General features: G+C 30.3%; 1 protein-coding gene across 1 annotated transcript in view; it reads left to right on the plus strand.

Annotated features, from left to right (window-relative positions):
* The window catches only part of EHBP1 (EH domain binding protein 1), a 342552-nt gene that overhangs the window by 172410 nt on the left and 142827 nt on the right, over positions 1-27315 (plus strand). The window contains exon 11 of the mRNA XM_074287029.1: positions 2994-3186. Coding sequence (XP_074143130.1) covers positions 2994-3186 — 193 coding nt within the window. The remainder of the gene's footprint in view (positions 1-2993; positions 3187-27315) is intronic.

Raw genomic sequence — 27315 nt, forward strand, 5'->3', positions numbered from 1 at the left:
TATATGTTTAATGTTCTTGTTATTTTTGCTTTTTTTTCTTCTAGATCATTCTTCACTTCTTTACTTCTGCATTCCTAGTCTATCGTCCATTCTTTTGTTTGGTGAGGTTAGCCATTGCAGATACAAGTTTTTCTGTTCTGTTGTTTTTCTTTTTCTTTTTCTGCTGTGCAGTACCTAAGTTCTACTCTTATAATTCTCATTTCTCTTTTAAGCCACTCAGGAATAGCTTCTTGTTGTTCCATGTTCTCAAATTCCACAGATTCTCTCTCTCATCAAGTTTTGGTTAATTTTTGTTTGTTTTATAGTATTCACAAGTTCTTGAAATCACTTATGAAATCTGGAAACTATATATCCTTTTGTTGTTACTATTCATCTGTTTTTCTTCAAGGTCTTTGAGACGTCTTAAAATCTTTGATATTTTCAGTCTCCCCCTTTCCTCCCCTCCTTATTTGCCCTATTACTTTCTGACTCCCCCTTATCTGACTGAACTTTCATTGAGTTCTAGATCTCAGAACTGCCCAAGCTCCTCCCATTCTTGGCAATTCACTCTTCACCTAGATTTTTTTTTCCCAGTTGACTTTTGGGTGACCAGAGCAAATCCCAGCTGGATGCTATGCTTTCCCCTGCATTAGTACTGTATAGCCTCTCTCACATATGACATCTTGTCCTGATGACTAGTCCCAGTCCCTCTTTTCCTTAATTATTTGGTTCAGCACTGGAAATTTAGCAGTATTGGTACATTCAGGCTCCAGTCCCTGGCAGGTTTTATTCCAGAAGGATAATAATAGTCAAGATGGTAGTCAAGGCCTGAGCAAAATTCCAGAGCCTGGAGCTATGTTGCAAAGCAGTAAAAGGAGGGAGAGGGGACCAGGGTTATTTCTTTCTTTTTTTGTTTTGTTTTTTTTTTTTTTTTAAGAAAATTTATATTTTTCCAATTATATGTAAAAACAATTTTTACATTAATTTTTAAAAGTTTTGAATTCCAGTTCTTCTTCTTTCCTCCCCTCTTTCCTCCTTCAGAAGACAAGCAATTTGATATAGAATATAAATATGTAATCTCATGCAAAATGTATTTCCATATTAACCAACATGGAAAAGAAAACACACAAAAGAAAAAGGTTTTTTTTTTTTTTTAATATGTTTAATTTTATCTGCATTCAGACTCCATCAAGCATTTTTCTGAAAAAAATCCTTGGATCATTGTGTTGCTGAGAATATATAAATTATTCACAGTTGATCATTGTAAATATTGCTGTTACTGTGTGCGATGTTCTCCTCATTCTGTTCATTTCACTGGGAGTTAGTTTTGATATAAACTTCTTTTGTTGTTAATACATCTTTGCTTCCACTGGTGTAAGAGAGAGTGGAAGGGTACTAAGTGAGTTCAGTCAAGTGTCATTTCTTGGTTTGGGGGGTTATTTTCCCTTGACCATGGAAACAGCTGAAATTACTTTATTTTTTTGGTGCCTAATTTCTATTTTGGAGAAGTTTGAAAGGTTGTGGGAATAGAAGAAAATGTCTAGGCTATCTATCTTGATATTCGCATGACCTAGAAATTTCTTCAATGCATTTCTTTAAAGGAGTTAACTGTTTATAAAAAAAAAAAGAAAGAAAGAAATTTAAAGTGAGACCAATTAATAATTATATTACATAATCTAAATTAATTATTTTCCTGACTTGCATCATTTCACTAAGAGGTTGTCCATAATGATGTGATTAAGATAATAAATCATATGCACCAAATATTGAGATCAATGTAATCACCAAATGTTGGGATTCAGTCACATGAAGATTCACAATAGCCATTTTCTTTGACAAAAGATAAGTTTATTTAGGAAGAGATGTTATTGACAAAATGAAGAGATACAATAGACACCTGTAGTGGTAAATATTAAATAGAATTGGGAAAGCACATAGCAAAGAATGGTGGAAAAGTTAAGTTCCTAGTGGAATTCACAATAAGCCAGGAAAATGGAAACACCCCATGAGGTTGGAGTATTTATCCCTTGGCTAGAAATAAGAGTTAGTGACTAAAAGGAGAAAGACATCATAAGGCATAGTGGGGTCTAAGAGGAAAAACACCATGAAGCATGGTGGGAAGATGAGAGATACTATGTAGCATAGAGGGAGGGGTGAAGGGAAAGACACAATGAGGCAGAGTTCTGTCCATAATGGACCATCCCAGAGGGGATCAGCAAAGATGACATGAGTCATGGACAAATTTATAGAGTAAATTGAAGCTCAGAGACATAGCTGAGATTTCTGACAGGTCCTGGCAAGGCAAGGCTGCCCATGACCTCTACAGACGTGGGCCTTATGGGTTTGATTATAACTTGAATTTCTAACTGAAAGACCTCCTGAGAGAATGGGACCAAAACGCTAAACTGATTCCTATCAATGCCTGCTCCTGGGAGCAATTCCATCAATATTTCATATATAATTATAAGCCAAATAATCTATGAAATTAAAAACTTTCCCTATTTATATTGATAAATTTAAGTTTTTCAATTACACATAATAACACTATAAGATTTATTTTTTTGTCCTGATCTGTGATTTCATTATTTAGAATTCAATCTTAACATATTCTCAGAATTGCCTGTGCCACTAAGAGGTTAAATGACTTGTCCTGGGTGACCAAGCCAGGAGATGTCAGAAAAAAGAGTAACAAAAAAAAAAAAAGCCTTGTTTCCAATGCGTGTACTCTTTCCACTACTCATGTTGTTTCTCTGTTATTTAAAATAAGAATTCTTTTTACTGCAGAATATTATTATTTTCTTGAGTGAAAGTTGCTTTAATTTAAGAGCCAGGTCAGTATTCTCTCCTCCATATCCCATAAGATTGTTTCTGGGATAAAATGAAATCACATATATGAATATATTTGAAAACTCTAACTTCATATGAAAATATAAGATATCTAATATCAGTTTTTGTCATCTAGGAGTTAAAAAACTTAAAATGATTATCAACAATTCTTTTATTTTTTCACTTAGGTCAAATCCTTTTTATGAACCCAAACTAATCCCTAATCCAAATAATTGGGTGAGTCCAACTCCAGAACCAGAAACTGAAAAGAAAATGAAAAGAAAGGCCCCAGAGCCACCAGGACGCTTCCCAAGGACAGAAGGAAGGACAAGAGAGATCACTGTGGTCTCTGCAGGAGCTGATCTCGCATCTTCTCCTAAGGTAGGCTTTAGTATTTAATGAAGCAAGTGTTGACCTTTTCATGCTTTTCTCCCCCAAGTGTAAACAAAAATAAATACAAAACATGTTTGACCATACTGTTACCTAAATGAATCTATTTATATGTAATTTAATGGGGTATATTGTTATGCTTTATGTCCACACCAATATAAACACATTAGGTGCATATTTAAAATTTTGAGTGCTCTTATGAAGTCAATAGAAAAATAATAATAAAAACAATAATTATTACAGCATTGGTAGATGTAGCTTAAAGAAAGGAGTTCTAAGATGTGTAGAATTATTTTTTTCTAATATAGAATAAGGAATAGAAATCATCTTCTAGTAAGGCTAATGGGTTCAGTAATGCTTTATTGAACTGACAATTCCACTTGGAAAAAGTTGTTTTCTGATTGATTAATACTCACTTAAATTTTGATCTGCCTTTTTTATACATAGAGTTTAATGCATAATAATTATGTGGAATGAGAAAGGAAAATTATTTCAAATACTGAACAGAGCCTGAAACTTTTAAATAATTTAATTTTAAATAATAGTATTCTAAATGCAATAAAAATGTTTTTTAATTTTAAGTTTTCATAGTTATGTTTTGTAAAGCTAACTTCTTCAATCTGTAATACTTATTCAAATAATTCTATAGATAACACTTTTTTTACCCCCTAATAAAAAAGAGCTTTTTTCCCCTGCTTTTAACATTTGAAGGATCATTTCAAAACCGCTTTTTACTTTTAGAGATTTGCAGTCATTTAAAGGTAACAGAAAATTGCTCCTCAAAATTGCTAATAAAATTTAAGAAGAATCATTTGTTATTTTTTTTGCCGTATCATATATTTTTCCTTTTTCCTTGTATAAGCAGCTAATTTTGTTTGTACATGTACTTAAGCATTTACAATTAGGAAATAAAATATCAAAATTATATGCATATGTGTGTATTCATACGTATGGTCTAATTAAATGCCAGAGTCTTTTTCTTTTTCTTCTGGTCTATAATTTTACTTGGTAATTTGGGTATGAAGTACACTTTGTTTAAGCAATCCATAAATATATTTTAATAATATAAAGCACTCAAATTAAAGAGAATTAAGTTCTATACTTCACATAGTAATCATTTTAAATAGACATATATAAATGATCCCAGATCAGGCAACAGTAGAGACTGTTGAAAAAAGTAGAGCAAATCAGTTATACTTAAGGCACTAATAATAATGAAGTGATGATAATAATCAATGATGCTTATAATATAGTATAGTATATGAGTATTTTTGGGAAAAGGTTATTGCACTAAAATAGCAAAAATATGAGTTAGGGACCTCGTTATAACAATTTTCAGATAAACACATACCAAAAAAATAAAAAGGAAATAACTTTAGGAATTAAATACAGTTTCGGAAAAGGTAGACATGATAAATTTCTCGTGATTGTTTAATAGGTAGATAATGAATTATGTATATTTTCAGCTGTTAATGACAGCAAATTGATCAAGTACAATAGTAATATTAGATCATACTTCACAATAAATTCCTTACAATAGAAGGAGAAAAACAAAAAGATTAAAAACATTCAAACTTAAGTGGATATTAAATGATTTAATTCTGAAGAATTAGGGGGTCAACAAACAAATTATTTTTTTAAATCAGATAACTTCAATAAGGAAAAAAAATATGAAGGAGACAAGATACTAGGAATTTTGAAACACAGACAATAGTCCTTTATCTTCCCTACTTAATACTATTTTTTCCATTTATATGTATAGTTTTCAACATTCACTTTTATAGAATTTTTAGCCAGATTTTTTTTTCCCTCCTACCCTCTCCAAGATGGCAAGCAGTCTGATAGAGATTATACATGTATACTCACATTAAACATATTCACATATCATTCATGTTGTAAAAGAAGAATCAGAACAAAAGGGAAAAACCACAAGAAAGAAAAAACAAAAAGTGAAAATAGTATGGTTTGATCTATATTGAGATTCCATGGTTTTTTCTCTGAATGTGGATAGCATTCTCCATCATGAGTCTTTTGAATTCAGTCAGAATAATCCTTAGGGAAAATTCATATCTCTAAACATTTTCATCAGCAAAAGAGGGACAGGGCAAACCAATGAATTGGGCATGCCACCAAAAAACACCTGACTAAATAAATAAAACTAACCAAATTTGAATTTAAACATTTTAAAAACAAAAATAAAAAATATTAAAATGATAAAACAAGGAATTGGTTTGTAAGATATAAAATCAAACGTAAGGTATCATAATTTTTTTTAAAAATTGCTATCAGTAAGAAAAAGAATATTCACAACAAATGAAGAATTTTTTAAAAATCATTTGCTGTAGAGGACCACAGATAGTGGGGAACTCTGGGAAAGGTACACTTGAAGCAAGGATTCTTACAGCAGGCTATTTGTTTACTCAGTGTGATTGATAAGATAATGTATCTCTAGTTCACATATACTTAGTGTTTTATAATGATGTAATTGTTCTATAGTTGGCACATGCTCGGTGTGCTGTAGTGATGTAATAGTACTAAGGTATTTAAGGGCTAAGAGGACTTGAAATAGATAAGATTCCAGACTCCATCCTTGACTATCCTCGTGGTGGCTCTCCTGCCTTCATCACTTCTTCACCTAAGACTAAGACCTTAACCAGAGATCCTCCAGAAAGTTAGTCTGGGCATTACAGTTTGCCTGATTATATGCCAATAAAAATGATACCTTAGGTAAAGTGGATGAATAATTGTAAAAAAATGTAATTATCAAAATCAACCAAATAATAAATAATTTAAATAATGAACAAAATCATCCCAAAATAGATAGATTTATAGGGGAACTATATCAAACAATTAAAGAAAAACTAAGTCTAACATTACATTAATAGTTTACAAAAATGGATTAAGAAAAGATCTTACAAAATTCCTTCTATGAGCCAAATATAGTCTTATATAAGGTACCTATAAGCCAAGGTGAGCTGAAACTGGGAAAGAAAATTATTGACCAATATTCTTAATGAACATTGATGCAAAGCTATGGGTAAAATATTAGCAAAGAGGTTAAAATAATAATAAAACCTACCATTCTGTGTGGTGTTTTTATATTTACAAAGAGCTATTCATACCTTCTCATTTGATCAGTATAAAAATATTGTGAAATAGCATTGTTATTATCTTCATTCTACAGATGAGGTAAGTGAAGTGACTTGCTTTTAGTCACATAGTCATTAAGTGTCTGAAGCAGAATTTGGTCTTAGGTTTTCTTTACTTCCTCCATTGTTTTATTCATTGTATTATCTAGTTGTCTCGAGGAATATGCATAAGCAAAAAGAAATAATAATCATTATTTTTTACAGATAACGTTATTTTACTCAAAAATTCAACTAAAAATTGAAATATTTTTCAGTAAAGTAATGGGATATAAAACAAATCCATTTAAATAATTAACCTTTCTATATATAACAGATTCCAATAGAAAAGGTATAAAAAGCAATTCTCTTCAAAATAGCTGCAAAATGTATAAAATATCTGGATATTTTGCTCCCAAGTTACCCAGCAATTTTGTGATTGCAACTAGAAAATATTCTCTCTTTTTAAAATGGCAGTCCTAAATAATTGAAGAGATATTAAGTGCTAATGATAAGCCCTTCCAGAATAATAAAAATGACAAAGACTAATACATAAATTAATCCACAGTATCATACCAATTTACCAAAATATTCCTTTGATATAATGCATCTAGGGAAACTAAAGATCAAGAATCTCAAGGGAAATGATGGGAAAAAATGAATAAAGACAGTTTCATATCTCAATCTATACTACAAGCCAGCAATAATCAAGATTATTTAGTAGTAGTTAAAAATTAGAGAGGTCAATCAGTGAAACCTTTTAGATGTATAAGATTCAAAAGTATTTGAACCTGGAAGTCTAGTCTTTGATAAGCACAAAGGCCTCAGTTGCTGGGATAAGGATTAATTATAAGTGTTGGAAAGGATATGGGAAAACTGGAACACTAATACATTGTTGATGGAGTTGTGAAGTGATCCAATCATATGGGAGAACAATTTAATTATTCTCTAAAGGATATAAAATTATGCATACTCTGATCAGGCAGTGCCATTACTGGATCTGTATCCCAAAGAGATCATAGAAGAAATTATGTGTGCCGAAAATGTTTGTAGCAGCTCTTCTTGTGGATTGGAATTGGAAAATGAGTAGCTGCCCATTTAATTGGGAAATGACTAAATAAGTTATGGTATATGAACATTATTGTTCCATAAAAAGTGAACAAGCTGATTTTAGAAAAGTTTGGGAAATTTTACATGAACTGATGCTACATGAAGCAAGCAGAACTAGGAAAACATTTTACAAAGCAACAACAAGATTGTATGATAGTCAACCATTATATACTTGGTTATTCTAAGCAATTCAGAGATCCAAGGCAATTCCAATAAACTTTGAATGGAAAACACCCAGAGAGAGCACTATGGAGATTGATTGTGGATCAATGCATATTATTTTCACCCTTTTTTTCTAATTTTTTTTCTTATTTTTTCCCTTTTGTTCTGATTTTTCTCTCTCATCTTGAATGTACATCCAAACCTAAAAATAAATAAATGAATTTTTTAAATCCTGGCAGCAAATTCTTCTTATAAAAGTCTCATATCCAAAATATATAATTGATTCAAATACATAAAAACAAAAACCTTTCTACAATAAATAAATACTCAAAGTAAATGAACAGAAAATTTTCAAAGGAAGTAAAGTAAGGTATCTACATATATAAAAAAATGCTTCAAATCAATAATAGTTGGTAAAATTTAAATGAAAATACTAATAAGTTTTTACTTCATACCCATTAGATTAACAAAGGTGACATTAAAAGATAAACTTAAAATGTTGGAAGCAAAAACAGGAACACTAACATTGTTGATCATATTATAAATTTGTCATCATTTTATTTTATTTTTCCTTAGTTACATGTTAAAACCATTTTGACATTGTTTTTAATTTTTTTGAGTTCCAAACTCTGTCCTTTCCTCTTTTCCTTTCTCCCTCACTGAGACAGTAAGCAATCAGATATAGGTTTTGTATATGTGTGTGTGTGTGTGTGTGTGTGTGTGTGTGTGTATGTGTGTGTGTGTGTATATATATGCAGTCATGTAAAATGTTTCCATATTAATCACTTTTTACAAGAAGACTTGGATAAAAAAGAAAGAAAGTTAAAAACGGCATGCTTCAATCTATATTCAAGCAATACCAGTTTTTTGTCTAGCAATATGCTTCATCATTATTACTTTGAGATTGTCTAGAATCATATGTGTGATTGATAAGTGTGATGTGCCACCTCAGTTATTTTAGTTTGCATTTCTGTAATCAGTAGTGATTTAGTGCATTTTTTTTTCATATTACTATATATAAGCTTTGATTTCTTTGTCTGAAAACTGCCTATTCATATCCTTTGACCTTTGACGGTGTATTTTTATAAATTTGTCTCAGTTCGTTATATGAGGCCTTTATCAGAAATACTTGTTTTAAAAATTTTCCCAAGTTTTCTGCTTTCCTTATAATTTAGGTTTCATTACACCATCCTATTTCTTGTTTTGATAATACACTTTGGGATCTTGTGCAGCTAAACAATCTTTGTTGATATTTTTATTCCATTGAGTCCTTTGACATTCTTGAGCTTTTCTTCTTGTAGATGAATTTATTTATTTTTTTCCTGGATCTATAATACAATTTTTGGTGGTTTGGTTGGCATGGCACTGTATAAATTTAAGTAGAATTGTCAATTTTATTATAATGATTTAGTCTACCCATAAGCAACGAATAGTTTTCTAACTGTTTAGATCCGATTTTATTTGTGTGAAAAATGTTTTTTAACTGTGTTCGTATAATTCCTAAGTTTCTCTTGGCAGGTAGGCTCCCAAGTATTTTATATTTTCTTCAATTATTTTAAATGGAATTTCTCTTTTTATCTCTTTCTACTGGATTCTATTGGTAATATATGGAAATACTAATGATTTAATAATGATACAAAATAAATCATTAGTATTTCCATATATTACCAAAACATAAAGTTGTTAATTATTTCAAATAATTTTTTAGTTGCTTCTCCAGGGCTTGTAAATATAATACCATATTATTTGCAGAGTGATACTTTTGTTTTCTCATTGCCTTTTCTAATTCCTTCAATTTTTTTTCTTCTCTTATTGCTAAACTAATATTTTTAGTGGAGTATTAAATAATAGAGATGATAATGGACATCCGTGCTTCAGTCCTGATTATATTAGGAAGGGTTGTAGCTTATCCATATTATAGATAATGCTTGTTGATAGTTTAGATAAATATTATTTATTATTTTTAGCTAAGCACCATTTATTATTATGAGCTCTAGTGTTTTCATCAGGAATGAGTGCTATGTTTTGTCAAAGGCTTTTTCTTATTTTTTGATAAAATCATATCTTCTGTTGGTTTTGTTATTGATATGGTCTATTATGCTGATAGTTTTCCTAATATTGAACTAGCTCTGATTTCTTAATGTAAATCTCTCCTGGTCAAAATGTATTATCCTTGTGATATATTGCTCTTATGCCCTTGCTAGTGTTTTATTTAATATTTTATATCAATATTCCTTGGTTAAATTGCTCTATAATTTTATTTCTCTGTTTTGGCTCTTCCTGCTTTAGCTGTAAATACCACAATTGTGTCATATAGCTTATATAGTATTAGGATTAATTTTCTTTAAATGTTTGGTAGAATTCACTTGTGAATCCATCTGGCCCTAGAGATTTTTTCTTAGAAAATTCATTGATGGCTTGTTCATTTTCTTTTTTTTTTTAAGATTAGATTATTTAAATATTCTATTTCTTCTTCTGTTAATGTTAATTTTGTATTTCATTTCTTTTGTCAAATTTATTGGCATATAATTAGACAAAATAGCTTGTAATAATTGTTTTAATTTCTTCTTTATTGGTAGTAAATTCTTCAGTTTGATTTTTGATACTAGTAATTTGGTTTCCTTCCTTTTAAAAATCAAATTAACTAATGATTTATATCCTTTTTATTGATTTTTTTCATAAAACCAGTTTCATAAAAATTTTAATTTTAATAATCTCTCCTTTGATTTTCAGGATTCCCAATTTGATATTTAATTAGGGATTTTTAATTTGTGCTTTTCTAGTTTTTTTTTTTTTAGCTGCATGCCCAATTTATTGATTTGATCTTTCTCTATTTTATTTATGTAATATATGTATGTATTTATGTAATATATATATTTAGGAATATATATTTTCCTGTTTTTTGACTGTATCATAAATTTTGCTCCAAAATTTATAATATTTAGATAATATTGATCTAAACTGTCAACAAGCATTATCTACAATATAGATAAGCTACAAGCTTATCCATTTGCTCATTTTTGTCTTTTTGTCATTTTCTTTCATGAAGTAAAAGTTATAAATTGTTTCTATAATTTATTCTTTGACCCACTTATTTTTTTAGAAATAGATTATTTAGTTTCCAGTTAATTTTTATCTATTTTTCTATTGTCTATTATTGACGGTAGTTTTTATTGCATAATGATCTAAAAAGAATTCATATACTATTTCTGTTTTTCTGAATTTGATTGTAAGGTTTTTATATCCCAATATACGGTCCAGTTTTTGTGTAGGTACTATGTCCTGATGAGAAAAATGGTATATTCTTTTCTATTCCCATTGACTTTTATCTAATTTCTCCAGAATTTTATTCATCTCTTTAACTTCTTTTTAAATTTAGTTTATGGTTAGATTTATCTAGTTCTGATAGGGGAAAGTTTAGATCCTCCAATAATGTAGTTTTATTGTCTTTATTTCCTCCTGTAACTCATTGAACTTCTGTTTCAAAAATTTAGATGCTATATTAGTTGATGCATATGTTTAGTATTGATATTACTTCATGTCTAAATGATTGTGTTTACCCTTAAGTTAATATGAGTGTTTTTGCACTATTAATATGTTTCTTGTAAGCAACATATTGTAAGATTTTGGTTTTTAATCCATTCTGCTGTCCATTTTTGTAATATGGGTGAGTTTATCTCATTTGCATTAATAATTGTGATAATTATTTCTCTGAATGCTATTTTTCCATTATTTATCCTTCCCTTTACCCTCATTTTGTCCCTCCTCAAAAGTAATCACAGCCACCCCCAAAGTTCCCTTTCTTCTATCCACACCTCCCCACCCTTCTATTATTCTCATCCCTTTTTGTTTCCTTATAGAGTAAGATAGATTGTTCTCTATTTGAATCAGTTCTGATGAGAGTAAGGTTACCGCCACTCCCCCTGCCATCTCTCCCTCCATTATATCTCTTTAGTGCCTCTTTTATGTGAGATAATGTATTCCATTGTATTTTCCCTCTCCTTCTTGAAATTCAGTCTTCTTTATCACACTGTATTTTGTTTTTTGTAGTCCAGTCAAAGTTATCTTATATTCACATCTGATATCTATTTATATTCCTTTTAATTGCCCTTATAGTTATAAAATTCTTATGGATTACAAATATTATCTTTCCATATGAAAATATAAACAGTTTGACCTTATTGAATCTTTTATTAAATTTTTATTTCTTTTTTTTTTTTTAATCTTTTTTTATGTTTCCCTTGAGTCATGTATTTGGAGATCCAGTTTGTTATTCAGTTCTAGAATCTAATCATTTTAATTTTAGGAAGCATTTTGGAACTCGGCCAATATATGCTATGAGCCAGCTATTCTGGCCTGGTCCTGTGTGAAGTCAGTTACCTGATAATTTAGGTTTGATATTGGAACTAAAGGAGTACTCCCTCCTCATTCATCCAGTAGTTAAGAACAACAAATGTGTGTGTGTGTGTGTGTGTGTGTGTGTGTGTGTGTGTGTGTGTGTGTGTATTTTTTAAACTTAACTATAGTTGAAGGATATTTGACAATGATGGCCATTGAGAATATCACAAGTTGGTTTTAGCTAAGGTGAGTTCCCTTGCTTGAGTTATCCATTGAGATCCATGATCCAAGCTTCATAGTGCATCTTGAGCTCCACTTAGCTACTTTATATTTAGGTAGTTAGGAAGTTATGTTAACACCCTTAGGCTTAGTCTTCTGAGCCAATCAATTCTTGAGGAATACTCAATAAAAATTAGCCTGGAGAGACTTACATGAACAATTGCTAAGTGAAATGAGCAGAACTAGGAAATCATTATACACTTCAACAACAATACTATGTGATGATCAAATCTGATGTGGCTCTCTTCAACAATGAGATGATCCAAATCAGTTACAATTGTTCAATAATGAAGAGAACCAGCTACACCCAGTGAAAGAACTATAGGAAATAAGTGTGGACCACAACGTAGCATTTCCATTCTGTTATTGTTTGCTTGCATTTTTATTTTTCTTCTCAGATTATTTTTACCTTTTCTTTCTAAATCCAATTTTTCTTGTTCAGCAAGATAACTGCATATATATGTATACATATATTGTATTTAGCATATGCTTTAACATAGTTAACATGTATTGGACTGCCTGCATCTAGTGGAGGGGGTGGAGGAAGGAGGGGAAAAGTTGGAACAGAAAGTTTCACAAGGGTCAGTGATGAAAATTTACCCATGCATAAGTTTTGTAAATAAAAAATTATAATAATTTAAAAGGAAAAAGAAAAAATTAGCCTAACTCAAATATGGATAGGAGCTAGAGTATTGTTTCTACCACCCAAGAACAAATGTACCAAAAATATTTGTAATAGCTATTTTTGTAGTGGCAAACAAACTGAAAATTAATGACTATTAATTCAAGAATGGCTAAAGAAACTCTGGTATGTGAATGTAATGGAACATTGATGAACTGTAAGAAATGATGAAAGTAATAGTTTCAGAAAAATCTCAGATTTGTCTAAACTGATACCAAATGAAGTAAGCATGATTCAGTGACAATAACATTGTAAAGAAAAACAGCTTCGAATTACTTAAGAAACGTGATTGATTCAGACCAATGACAATTCCATAAGACTTACGATGAAGCAGGCAATCCGCCCCCTAACAGAGAAGGAATAGACTAGTTGCCATGGTTTTCCCTGACTGTTTCAAGAGGTTTTTTAATTCTTAATTTTGGGAGGAGAAATGTAGGTAGCAATAGTATTGCTAAAATAAAAAGAAAATATAAAAATGATCATTGGAGAATTTTTGAAAATGCACAGAAGAGATCAGCTTTGAAGGCTGCTTAGTTTGGTAAGAAACTATAAACAAAAGATTGCTGGGAAATGTTTGACAACTCATTCTATAAAAATAAAAATGTCTTCATACACTTTTAAGTTTAATGTGCATTATTAACAAGTTTCTTATCACTTTCTTAAATCTAGAAATAACAAAATAAATCAAGCTCCAGTTTGTAGTGTTCATTTATTTCAAAGGCAAACTGGAGCTTGATTTATTTTGTTATTTCTAGATTTCTAGCAAAGAAAATACAAATAAAGAAACAACCTCTACTTTCTTGTTTTTAAATTCTGAACTTGGGACCTTTAAAACTCTTTAATCTTTAATATTAAATTAAATGAGTATTTTTCTTTGTAGAAAGTAGGCTCATAAGTGCTGATTGAAATACTCACACTGAAGACTTAACAATCAGCACTTATGAGCCTATATGAACTATTCTTAGCAAACTCTTACTTATATGTTGAATTTATTATCTAGTCAGAAGGAAAAGCAAACTGTACATAATGTAGATTTACTGTTTCAGATACAATTATTGCCTACTTTCTACAAAGAAAAATACTCATTTAATTTAGTATTAAAGATTAAAGAGTTTTAAAGGTCCCAAGTTCAGAATTTAAAAACAAGAAAGTAGAGGTTGTTTCTTTATTTGTATTTTCTTTGCCTTCTATATTGCTTGACACAAGCAGATGTTTAGCAAATATGTGTTGAATGATTTATCAATAAATGTTTTTTAATTAAATAGATTGATGTAATGACTATTATTATCTTTCAAATATTGTATTAGCCAGAAGTAAGCTTTACTTTCTCTATGCATCCCTAGCGCTTTACTTTTATCCTATCTATAATTATTCTCATAATCTGTCTTACAGTTATAGATGAATTCTATGTATGTATGTATAGTTATATGTATGTGTGCATGCATGTATATCAGCCAACCTATCCTTTTGTTGTTCTTTACTCATAAAGTTCTGTTCCCCACCTTTGTGCCTTTGTACAGGCTGTTCCCCTTGCCTGGGTACTACTATTTTAACTCTACTCTTACAATCTCAATATTTCTTCAGAACTTAGCTTAAACATTACCATGCACGTGAGATTTTTCCTTTCTCCTTGAGCTGCTAGTGATTTGCCCTTGAAATTGTTTCCTACATATTTTATCTGGTGAATAATTATATGTTTACCCATTTTCTTTCCTGTTAGAATTTAAGGATCTTGAAAATAGGTAGTATTTTTTTTCTTTTTTTTTTTTTTTTTTGGCATTGTATTCCTAGTATCTGGTACAAAATAAGCACTTAATAAATACTTAATAATTGCTCTCTTTCCATGGATTGTAAACTTCTTTAATGCAGGGACACTGTGTCTTGTTTATCATTGTATATTTCTGCCTCAAAGCCTCAATCTGTGATGAATATTTGTTAAATCAAATTCAGAATTTTATCATTTAAATAGTACATTATTAATACTCTAGTTATCTATCTCTTTGTATATAATTATACTGCCCTGATTCAAAATATTTTAATGACTTTTTATATAGAAAACATTTCTTAAAATCCATCTGTTCCAATCAGTTTTCATTCACATATCTTCTTGGAGTAGATTCCAAAAGGATGACTGTCACACAGTGTGAAGAGACCAAGAAAAAGTAGAAAAAGATTATGGGACTTTGAAGTGGAAGGAATCTTAAAGGTAATATAGTTTAACTCTCCCCCATTTTACTGATCAGGAAACAGAGTTCTGGAATGGTTAAGGGATTCATCCAGACAATAAATGGTTAGAATTGAAATTTGAATTTGGGTTCTCTGATTTCATATCACATACTCTCTCCTTTATATTACACAAAGTCTTCAGTAAATGATCCCTGAATTACATGCTTCATGGGAAGCATACTATGTACTTTCATAAAGGTAAAATGATACATTTGAAAATGAGCACTGATAATTTATGATGTGGAGTTCATGTTCCCATTCTTATATATCAGGACTGAAAGGTTTTTCAGTGGCCAAAATATAGCATCCAAACAATACAAGTGACAAACGTGCACAATAAAGGCAGAATTCTAGGTAAAGAACCTTTGCTTTTTTAACTTTTTTTTTTCCTAGTTTAAGTTCATTTGCATGATAAGCCTGAGAAAATAGTTGTTTTTACCCTGATTTAACTGTTATTCATAGCAGATGACTACCAGCAAATCTCCACCCATTAGTCTTTCTGATAGTCTGAATGAGCTGTGCATGTTTTTTGTTAGCTGGATGTTATGACTAAAAGTAAAGAATTATCAGTTTGCTCTTTTTGGTGAAAGGTTCTAGCCTGACTTGCTTCAAAATATGATCCTTGAGAGATGATTTCAGGTTCTAGTATATGGAACAATGCCCACCAGTGTGGGCTTTCATCAATCACAAAACAATCTGAGACCAGCAGAGCAATACCCAGCAGAGATACCATGCCCTGAAGCCATTCCTGGCTGAGACTACATGCCTTATAGTCCCTAGGAACATTGAGACCAATGGGATCTAGTGGACATAGTAAGAGTAATATTGTGACATTACCAAAACATATCAATGGTACTGCAACATCTGAGAAATTAGCTTCTCCTTCATGAATGTGACTTAGCTGAAGTTAATTCCTTTTCTGTATGGGCCCCTCTTTCATTAACCCTATGTATGCCTCAGTGGTATATATATTTGAAGAGAGTGTGCCAGAGGTTTCTGGCAGAAATGTTCTGTTTCATCTTTTTCTTACTATGCTGTTTCATGAAATACCTTTGCTCTGAATTATGTTCTCTGACTAATTAGAAAAAAAAGAAACATCAGTGGGGGCTCAAAAGCTATGGTTTTGAATGAATTCAAAGTCATAGAGTAGCAGTTCTCTGAGGATGGGAGTTCTTGAGACCCCTTTCAAGGTATCCATCAGGTCAAAACTTTTTGTAATAATATTAAGACATTTTAATTTCTAATATAGTAAATACCTGTAGTTATAACCCATGTAAACAGAAGTTATTTGGGGGTTCTGCAATAATTTTTAAGGAACCCTGAGATCTAAAAGTTTGATCATTGCCAAAGATTACCATGAATCTAACTATTCTTGGGCTAGAGGGTGAAAAAAGAATTGCTTTAGGTGATACCTGATTAAAGAGGGCTCAATAATTAGTAGATTTAATGTTTGTGGTTTGGGACTTGGAATCTCAAGAGCCAAATCAATTTGAATCCTGCCTCAGATACTTACTAGCTATATCACTCTGAGCAAGTCATTTAACTTCCTCTAACTCAGTTTCTTCATCTACATAAGGATACTATTAGCACCTATCTCATTATGTCTTGTGACCATCAAATGAAAAAGTATGTAAAGCTTTTTGCAAATCTAAGAATGTTACATAAATACTGATATAATCAAGATTATCCAGGTAGTATTGCTGTTCTACAGTACCTTTAAATTTGACAGCTCCTTTAGTACTCTGTAATTATTTGCTCTTCTGATATTTCATTTGGCATTCAATCTCAGCCTTTTAAAAACAGAGTTATTACCTCTGTTTTAAGACTGGCACTTGACATCAATCTGAGAAGCAAACTTTTTTCCAGCATGAATTATGCTACAGAGAAGAATAGAGAAAGGATTCCAGTGGGAAAATTGAGCAACTTTTCTTAAGTCTTTTTGCTTAAAGTTCATTTTCAGAATGAAATTTGGGTAATAGTGAAGTGTAAATGAAACAAAAAACCCAAAGGCAATCCATTATGCATGTTTTCACTTTCATTAGTATAGATAATTCATTCAGCAAGTATTTTTTATATGCTTATTATTGACAGGCATTGTGCTAGGTTGTGGGATTACAAAAGCAAAATGAAACCATCTTTTACCCCCAAAAGTTCACATATACATAGAGAATTAAATATAAAATATATGTGTATATGTATATTTCTGCATGTGTGTGTGTGTGTTTGTGTGTATGTGTGTGAGAGAGTGAAGAGTTGAGTATAATTCCTAAGGTTGTGAATTTATGTGACAAGTACGATGGTGTCACCCTCAACAGAAATTAGGAAGTTAGGAATGTCAGAGTGTTTTGGAGGAAAGATAATGAGTTCTGTTTTAGTCATGGTTGGTTTGAAACATCTGTGGGATATCATCCAAGTAGAAGATATCCGGTAGGAATTTGGTAATGTAAAACTAGTTTTCAGGAGAGAGACTGAAGCTAAATATGTAAATCTTGGTGTAGTTTGCATAGAAATGATGGTTGAACTCATGGGAATTGTTGAGATCACCAAGAGAGAGAAATATAGAAAAAAGAGAAATGATTGTACATTAAATAATTTAATGCTGTGAAATACAGAGGAAAATGATCTGTAAGATTGCATAGAGTTATTGGACTATTTTGCTTAGGGTGCCAAGGCACACTTATGATAAACCTGAAATTATAGCCATTTTACATAAATACTTTATATAGCATTGATTTAGTTTTTCTGAAACTACTTACCTGACACTTTTTTTTTTGCATAAACTTCACCTAGAAATGTGTGAAGAGCAAACCTAAACCATGTGGGTTTAAATAGAAATAATTAAGAGTTGATTTAATGGAGCAGTTAGATATCACATCTAATGCCCTATTATATGGTACATATGAAGAGTTTGATAAAAACCAGTTAAGCAAAGAGTTTAGATTATTTTTGTCTGTTCATAGGTAAATATAACCAGGTCATCTCTTATCAAATTGTTATATGGCATATAAACTATTTTAAATACTTGGATTAAGAGTTGTAATCTAAGGATTAATAAATACACAATGGCTTTTATGTTAGTAAAGATGTGTTGATATTTTCTTTACAAGTCCTATTGTAGGTAGAGCATTACTTTCTGTCTTGAAGTTTAATCAAGAATCTCTTTGTTTAAAAACAGCTTCTAATATTTTAATGTATAAAGTATAAATTAATTTCTTAAGTTAATAAATTCCACCAAAATTATCAATCTTAAATTTACTAGTTGTTTTCCAATTGGAAGTATAAAAGTTATGATTCTAATGTTTATGAGAGTATTGCTTAAGAAAAAATATTAATCATTGATGTTTTATTTATGTAACATGAATAAATTAAAAAATTATTCATGTTAGAATTATTTGATAAATTCATATTTAAATTTGTCATTACAATACTTAAGTATATTTATATATACACATATTAAAAAATCTCACAATCTCCATTCTCATCTTGAAATCTAACTTTGCCTCATGATCTATGAATTTTTGAGAATTCTTAGTAATTATGTGATTTAAAAAGGGAAAAAGTATATTTTTTCTATTTTTAAAAAATTGCTTAGAACTTTATTTTAAAACTTTTTAGCAATTTTCCCTTTCATAAAGGACCATCTATATGTAAACTATATAGCAAAGCCTTATTGATTCAGATTTAGCTAAGAGAAGCATATTCTTAAGTAGCAAATAATGTGAATTATGATTAGTTTTATAGAAACTAATATATAGTTTTATGTATATAAAATAATTTGAATTAATTTGTAGTGTAATACTGAGTAGAAGTCTTCTGGAACAACTTTAATTGGGCACAACTAGTTTATCCTAGTAGGCATGTGATTGTTGTACAATCCTTACATTATAAATAGTTTAAGCATATTTCTCATAATTTTATTCACATTATTAGTTTGCTTATAAAATATTTTCCTCAGAGAACATAGATTAACTTCAATTCAACTTATACTAACTTATAAATTTAGAATTTATCAAAACAAATGCAGTATTGTACTATAACAAGTCAATTTTGAATTGAGTCTAATCAGAACAAATCTAATTTCAATGGAATAGCTCTAAATTTTATTCTCTCCTCCCACAGAGATTTTTTTAGAAATGTTTTATTAAATAAGAATTATTGTATTATGTCTACTCTATTGCTAAACCAAATTACTGGAGTTTTATTAGAGATAGAGATAGAGATATAAATAGCATGAGTCTTAAAAATTGAAACTATTAATTCAAGCACACTTTCCCTTCTCCCATGATTTCATGGGCAGGGTGTAGAATTTCCATTACCATTGTAAAAGGACAGGCACAAAGAGAATATTCATTAAAAGAATATTATTTTAGTAAACTAGTTGTAGAAAGGAAGAAAGTGGGATATGAAATGAAAGAATTTCAAGCAAAAAATGGGCCTCGTTCAATTTCTGCAGAAGTATTTTATATCTACAGCATAGGTCAATTAGCCTTAAACTATCAAGCAAGTTGTAGGAGAAGGAAAAGTTCTAAAAATGAACAGAGGAGGAAGTGTGAGGAAAAAAGGAAAGATCAAGATCTTTCCCTAGAAGAAAGGGTTAAAAGTAACATCTGCCTTAAACTTTTCTTTTCCTAATCTTAGATAGAGGGGAAAAATAAGAGTAACTTTTAAAAGTATTTTCCAGTAATTTAGGAAAAAATTTATGGGGTCATACCTTGTCTGTTTCAAAATGTAAAGTTCTTTAAGTCTAGCGATAAATAATCTCCTTATATTGTGTATAGTGTAACCCTTGGGAACATGAGCTTATTGATCCCAAATCATATATTTATATTCACATAAGATTTTTGCTAGAGAATTCCAAAAAGCTGTACAAATGGAAACTGAAAGCTATTAAGCACAAGAGTTACCTCAGATAACTAATATTATTTCTTAATGAAATACTGCAGTAGTGCAGTGGTGCACATAACACTTCTTGTCACAAGCTTGAACATGAAATAAAGGAAAATTCTGTATCCTGCCATAATTATAGAGTGTTGACCAAAAACAAGTACCTAAGTAGGGATTTTGCCAGGATGAGGGAATACATAATGAAAGGTCAGAATTGTATGTCTGAAGACATGGGTTTAATAATGGCTCTGAAACCAAGTAGCTGTATGATCATAGACAAGTCATGTTATCATTCTGGGCTTCTATATAATAAACTGATTTCTAATTTATAATACATTTCAGTTCTAAAATGTAATTTTAGTTTTTATCAGAATTATCTTGCACAATGTAAACAATGTGTATATTTTAAAGCCAAGGAAAAATCCAAGATATTCACTTGAGGGAGGACAAAAAGAATTTATGCTTATGATATATAGAGAATAATCTTAAATAGAAAGTTAGATTGTTAACAGAAAAAAAAAGACCACATTGGGCAATAAGAGGATGATAATAAAGGTCATAGAAAAGAAGATGCTGCATCCATATAATTCTCAAAGATAAAAGACTTTTTTCCATCTTGGTTTTTTAGCATTTGAGAATTGTTTTATTAAGGATCTAGAAATAGAAAAAAAGGGAATTATATAGGGACTTCAGAATTCATTTATTTCAGTCATCTCAGTTATGTCTAACTCTTCATGACCCCATTTGAATTATTTTTTTGTCAAGATACTGAAATCATTTGCCATTTCTTCTCCAACTTATTTTATAAGTGAAGAAACTGAGGCAAACAGCATTACATGACTTAGTTAGGGTCATATAACTTAGTGTCTGAATTCAGATTTGAACTCAGAAAAATAAGTCTCACTGACTCCAGGATTCATTCTTTAATATAATTGTAAAAAGGAGAATGCTAATGTCCAGTTGGAAAAATCAGACCCTATCTCAAAATGAGATGTATCTCTGACAATGTGGCAGGAGAATACATGGCTAAGAAACGAGTCCATTAATAAAGAAAATTAAAAAACATAATGTGTAACTTAATAGTATCTTCTCCTTATCCTTTCCTTAAATAATATTAAATAACTTTAGATTATGTGATTGACGCTCTCTGTTTATTCACTCAGGCAGAGTGTGAGAAATAGATTAAAACATCTATTACTTGGTTCTGGCACAGCAAGAGAAGCATGATCTGTTCCTTACTACTCTTACTGGTAGGGATATTAAGAAAATATTTGGAACCAAATGAAAGCCTAAAAGAATAGGCCATGCCAAGAGAAAAATAAAAGAGATCCTAAAAAAAGCTTGGAAATCATTGGCAAAACTTTTTTTGCCTATATTGGCTGAGAGTCAAAAGTGTATTAGAGTTAAAGAAGTTGCAGAGAATTCATGCAGTCCAATTTGCTCATCTTTTACAGAAAAATTCAGAGAAATTAATTCACATGGTAGTGGTAGAAGAAAGACCTGAACCCAGGTCTCCTGACTCAACAGCTCGATTTGATTCTTTTTATTTGTGATATGAACTGGGAATTTTTCAATAGTACAAATAATTGAGTTTTATGTAACTAACAACGGTATTCATTCACTTATTAATGCTTTTCAGAGTTCTTTAACAATTGTTATTGCACTTGATCCAAACATGTAGCAGATGAAATTACTCATATTGTTAGGTGATGAAGCAAACACACAATTGAAATGATTTGCCCAAAATCCTACAAGTATTGGCAACTGGGATTCATAGCTTTTAGGTGCTAAAATTAAGGAAAATTCAGACTTAATACAGAAATAAATTATTAGGGATTGTTTACAATACAAAAAAAGTTCTATTTCAAGAAAGATTCTTTAGGAGGCTTGCTATAGGAAATTTCCCTAGTACACTGAGGAATTTTATGGATTGTTTGAAGCTCCACTCAAATAAATTATCCAGTGTGGAAATAATCCTGGTATCCTGCAGAGCTCAAATTCTGATAAGTCCTACTAAACTAGAAACATTTCTTTTTTTTTTTTTTTTTTTTTTTTTATTTCAGGCTCAGTGATAACATTGCATTTATCTTCTTTGTTCAATGATCAGACTAAGATCTGAGATTTTCATTAACAGATTAACAAGGTAATGAATTTTTCTGCCACAGAACAACGGTTCTTAAAGACTCTACCAAGTAGTTATAGAGGAATTGTGATCTGAAATTTCAGATTCCTGAAATATTGAAGTACACATAGATCTTCATCAAGAAATTAGTGAGCAAAAAAACTTCATGTCAGCTGCCTATTTCCAGTTTGAAAAAAAAAAAAAAACTAAGCTAAGGAAAAAATAAAATCGAATTGACATATAACTTTCGAAACACATCTTTTAAAGAAAATAAAGTGCATTTGGATCACATTTAGATGGGAGGAGTTTTGCTTTGTTACTATTTATTCTTAGTTCTTTTCTCTGTAAAAGGCTATATCATTTTTCTTTAAAGTTTTACACTTCAGGCTTTGAGACAGAAAGATAATGAGATAAATAGCTATATGATAGAAATCAATAGCAAACAAATAGATGAATTTGTTAAGTATTTGATTTATACATACGAGTAATAAGATAGTTATTATGCTCAAGGAACTTATATTTGAATGGAATAAAACAAATGTAAAAAGGCACTCCAAGATCATTACGTGAGAACAGCAAAATTACACTATGCTCAATTCTGATGGACATGGCTCTTTTCAACTAGTATATAGTATAATGAATATGACAGAGGGTTGAACCCTCATAAAATAATGGTACTGGTAAAGGACTCATCAGTCAATATAGTATCTTCAGTCACCTACAGAATAGGAAGAAAAGAGTAAAATTTATCAAAGAGCAGTTCAAAAAAAATCTTGAAATAATTTACCAGCATTGTTGTTGATTGTATCTTTTATTATTGTACCTATCTGCATCAGTTACATTATAGTGGTATTTTTAAAGTGTTATTTGTATTTATGTTATAAATTTAGGCATTTGTATAATTTTTCTTGTTTTTCCATTTTTTCTATCTTGCTCAATTTGTTTCATATTGAAAATTTTGTTTGAGATTAAATGTAGAATATTTTGTTGAATCATGACTTGGGAGTAAAGATAATCTTTTCCTTGATTGCCTGAAGGCTGGGTTTGGTTCACATTAGTTGGCAGGAATCTTTTTAACTTGAAATAAAAGATGTAACTGTTCCCTTATTTTAGTCATGATGAGTTATAAGCATATTAAAAATAATTATCCTCACCTCATAAATCTTTCTTTAGTTAGGTTTGTTTTAGTTATTACTTTACTCTTTTCTATTAATGTGTTACAAGCTTGGTCAGATTTTTATGTATAAAAATAAATTATAAGTAGTATAATATATCCTTAGATTGTGTCAGTGGGCCATCAGTATGAACATAATGTGATAAAGTAACTGGGAATTCTAGTATAAGGTTAGAGGTTGGGTCAGAATATGTCCTTTGGCAAGTCAAAGTCTTTTTTTTAGGAATATTATTTTCCATAACTGTAAAATGATGATTAGATGGATGGTCAAATTCTTTGGAAATTTTGGGAAGCGAAGATCCTGATATTTTTTCACTTGTTAAAATTAGAGAGAAGCGGGAAACAGGGGTGTAACCCATAAAATTTGGTTAAGGCCATATCAAAATTATTAATTTTGATAGACTTGGAGAACTGAAGCAATTATATGTACTCTTCTGTTGGAGTCCAGCTCCTGTAGTGAGGAATATACTGAGACCAGGAAGAGAAGTCCTGGTTATGGACTCCTTGAAGTTTATTGATTAGAGACACAAATATATATACCTCAAATGCTCATTGGTTTGATACAAAATACACTCTTTTAAAATTCCTATAGACTAACAAAATTTTACTGTGATGTAAATGATTAAATCCCTTAAGCCCCATCTTGGTTACTTAGACTGAGATGTAAATAGTTGAGATATACATCAGAGTAAAGTTTATTATCTCAGATATCTTCTCCCAATACCTTTAGTCTCCTTGTGGATATTCTTTTCTGTCTTAAATCCAAAGGTTTAGTTTTTAATCCAAAGAGTAGTTTGCATTTTGCTTCAGTCACTAGATTATTAATTTATTATATTGACAAGCAGTTTCTGCTATTTCAATAACAGAGTTTTGTTGAGCCAAGTTACTTTAAGACTCAAAACCTAAAATAGAATCTTACCTCCTGGCCCTCTACAATCTTCTAGGAGGAAAAAAAGATGACGCATCTGTCAGAAGCTAAAATGCTGTGAAAATAGCAGGGTTAAATATTACTATGACTTAATTAATGCCTATCATTAAGAGAGGCCTGACCTGAAAAGTCAAAACTGGTACTGTGGGTTGCCTTCCTTCACATTTTTTTCATTCATTCCCTAAATTTCTGTTCTGTTACTGTAGTTGTGTCCAAGTCTTTGTGACTCATATGGAGTTTACTTGACAAAGGTGTACTGGAATGGTTTGCCATTTTCTTCTCCAGCTCATTATACAAATAAAGAAACTGAAGTGTAGCATCACACAGAGAGTAAAGTCTGAGGCCAAATTGAAACATCTTCCTGACCAGAGGCCTGGTGCTCCATCCATTACTTCATTTCACTGTGATAATCTTGACCTCTTGTGTGAATGTTTTATAATTATGTTCATATGATTCCTGTATGTATCTTGGCATGTAGACTCCCAAGTATTTTGTATTGTCTGTAATTATTTTAAATGGAATTTCTCTTTATATCTCTTCCTCCTGGGTTTTCTTGGTAATATTCAGAAAAGCTAATGATTTATGTAAGTTTATTTTAATTCCTGAAACTCTGAAAATTGTTTCAATTAGTTTTTCAGTTGATGTTCTCAGGTTGTCTGAATATACTATCACATCTGCAAAAAATTGTTAGTTTTGTTTTCTTATTGCCTATTCTCATACCTTTGATTTCTTTTTCTTGTCTTTTTGCTATAGCTAGTATCTTAAGCATAATTATTGAATAGTAATGGTGATAATGAACATCTTATAATACTATTAGTTTCTCCCCATTACGTAGAATTCTTACTTCTTTGTTCTAGATAGATACTATTCATCACTTTAAGATCAGTTCCATTTATTGCTTTTTAATAGGAATGTTTTTAATAGGAATAGATTTTATATTTTGTTAAAAACTTTTTTTGCATTTGTTGATAATCATATCATTTTTTGTTTTTCTTATTGATATTATCAATTATGCTTGGGGTTTTCTTAATATTGAACTATCCTCACATTCTTTGTGATACTTTGCCTCAGCAAAAAAAAAAAAAAAAAAAAGCTTTATAAAATCACATTTGTATCAGAGAACGAATTTAGTAAGACACTTTCAAATACTTTAGATAGAATTGGAATTGTTGCTTAAATCTGTTAGAATTTATTTGTAGAAACATATAGTACTGAGGATTTTTCTTGGGGAGCTTGTTTATGACTTATTCAATTTCTTTTTTCCCCCCTGAGGCAATTGGGGTTAAGTGACTTGCCCAGGGTCACACAGCTAGGAAGTGTTAAGTGTCTGAGGTCAAATTTGAACTGAGATCCTCCTGACTTAAGGGCTGGTGCTCTAGCCCCTGTGCCACTTAGCTGCCCCTTAATTTCTTTTCTAAGATAAAGGTATTTAAGTTTGCTATTTCCTCCTCTTTTACTCAGGGCAATGTATATTTTTATAAATATTCATTCATTTAATTGAGAATGATCACTTTTATTAGCATATAATTGAGCAAAATAACTTAATAATTGCTTAAATTTCATCTTGATTGACAGTGCATTCAGCCTTTTCATTTATGATATTTTGCAATTTTTCTCCATTTTTTTGTAATAAAAATTATAATTTTTCTTCCCCCCCCCCATAAAACCACTTCTAGTTTTATTCCTTAATTTAGTAGAAGATATTTTCCTTTCTTTTAGACTTTTTATTTTCTTTTGTTTTTAGGATTTATTTTGTTTTTCAAGATTTCTATTTTGTTGGATTTTTAATTTTTTCTTTTTTCTAGTTTTTTTTTTTAATTGAATTTATAGGTGCCTGGTTCATTGATTTTCAGTTGCTCTTGCTCTTTTGTACTCTTGCTCTTTCTCATAAATTTTTAGAGATATAAATTTCTCCCCATGACTACATTGATTACATCCCACAAATTCTGATGTGTTGTCTCATTATTGTCATCTTCCCTAGTGAACTTATTTTCTGCTCTTTTGGATTTATTTGTGAGGATTTTATGCCCTAATATATGACCAGTTTTTATGAAGTGCCTTGTAAAGCTAAGAAGAAAGTATATTCCTTTCTATTGTCATTCAGTTTTTTCTAAAAGTCTATCATATTTATTTGCTAATTATATTCATCTCTTTAATCTCTTTCTCATTTATTTTATTATTAGATTTGGTTTGAGAGAGGTAAGTATATTATTTCTACTAGTATACTTTTTGCTGTCTATTTCCTCCTGCAATTCATTGAATTTTCCTTGAAGAATTTGAATGTTATGCCATTTCATGTATAAACATTTAGTATTGATATTATTTCATTGTGATACCTTTTAGCAAAGTATAATTTCCATGATTATCTTTTTTTAATTGGGTCTATTTTGCTTTTGCTTTGTCTGTGATCATCATTGCTATCTCTCCCCTTTTTAACTTCATCTGAAGCAGAATAGATTCTGTTCCAGCCCGTTATTTTAACCCTGTGTCTTTTTATTTCAAGTATATTTCATAAACAACGTGTTGTTGGATTCTGCTATCCATTCTGGTGTCCATAGTCCACTTATATTGACTGCTTTTATTCCAAGTAAAATTAAATTTTGATGGTTTTAAAGGAAAAATAAAGTTATAAATTATTTTCATTAAATTTAAGTAATTAAACTAAATGTATATTGTGTAAATATTATCTAAATTGAGTGCTAGTACAATCTGGTTTCTAATAATGGTCATCTCCCATTTTAGTTAGTAGTAATGAATGTACCTGTGAACTGAAAAATCATTGCTGTAGATAAAGAATCATATAAAATCAATGACAAATGATCTACTTCAGCCATTAATAAATGAAAGTTTTATATGGGAAGTAATGAGAATTAAAATTAAGCTTATTTTTGTTAATAATTTATGTAAAACCACATGAAAGTTTGAGGTTTTATAAATAAGAAAATAAAGAATGTTCAAAATAATATATATATTGCACTTAATTATCTATGTACATTCTAGAATGTAAACCTCCTTGAGGACAGTCCTTGAACATAGTCTTTGCTTAACAAAAGCTTATTGAATTGAATTGCATGAATGAGATGTTTCCAG

This window comes from Sminthopsis crassicaudata, chromosome 2 (assembly GCF_048593235.1).
Source record: "Sminthopsis crassicaudata isolate SCR6 chromosome 2, ASM4859323v1, whole genome shotgun sequence".
Taxonomy (NCBI): domain Eukaryota; kingdom Metazoa; phylum Chordata; class Mammalia; order Dasyuromorphia; family Dasyuridae; genus Sminthopsis; species Sminthopsis crassicaudata.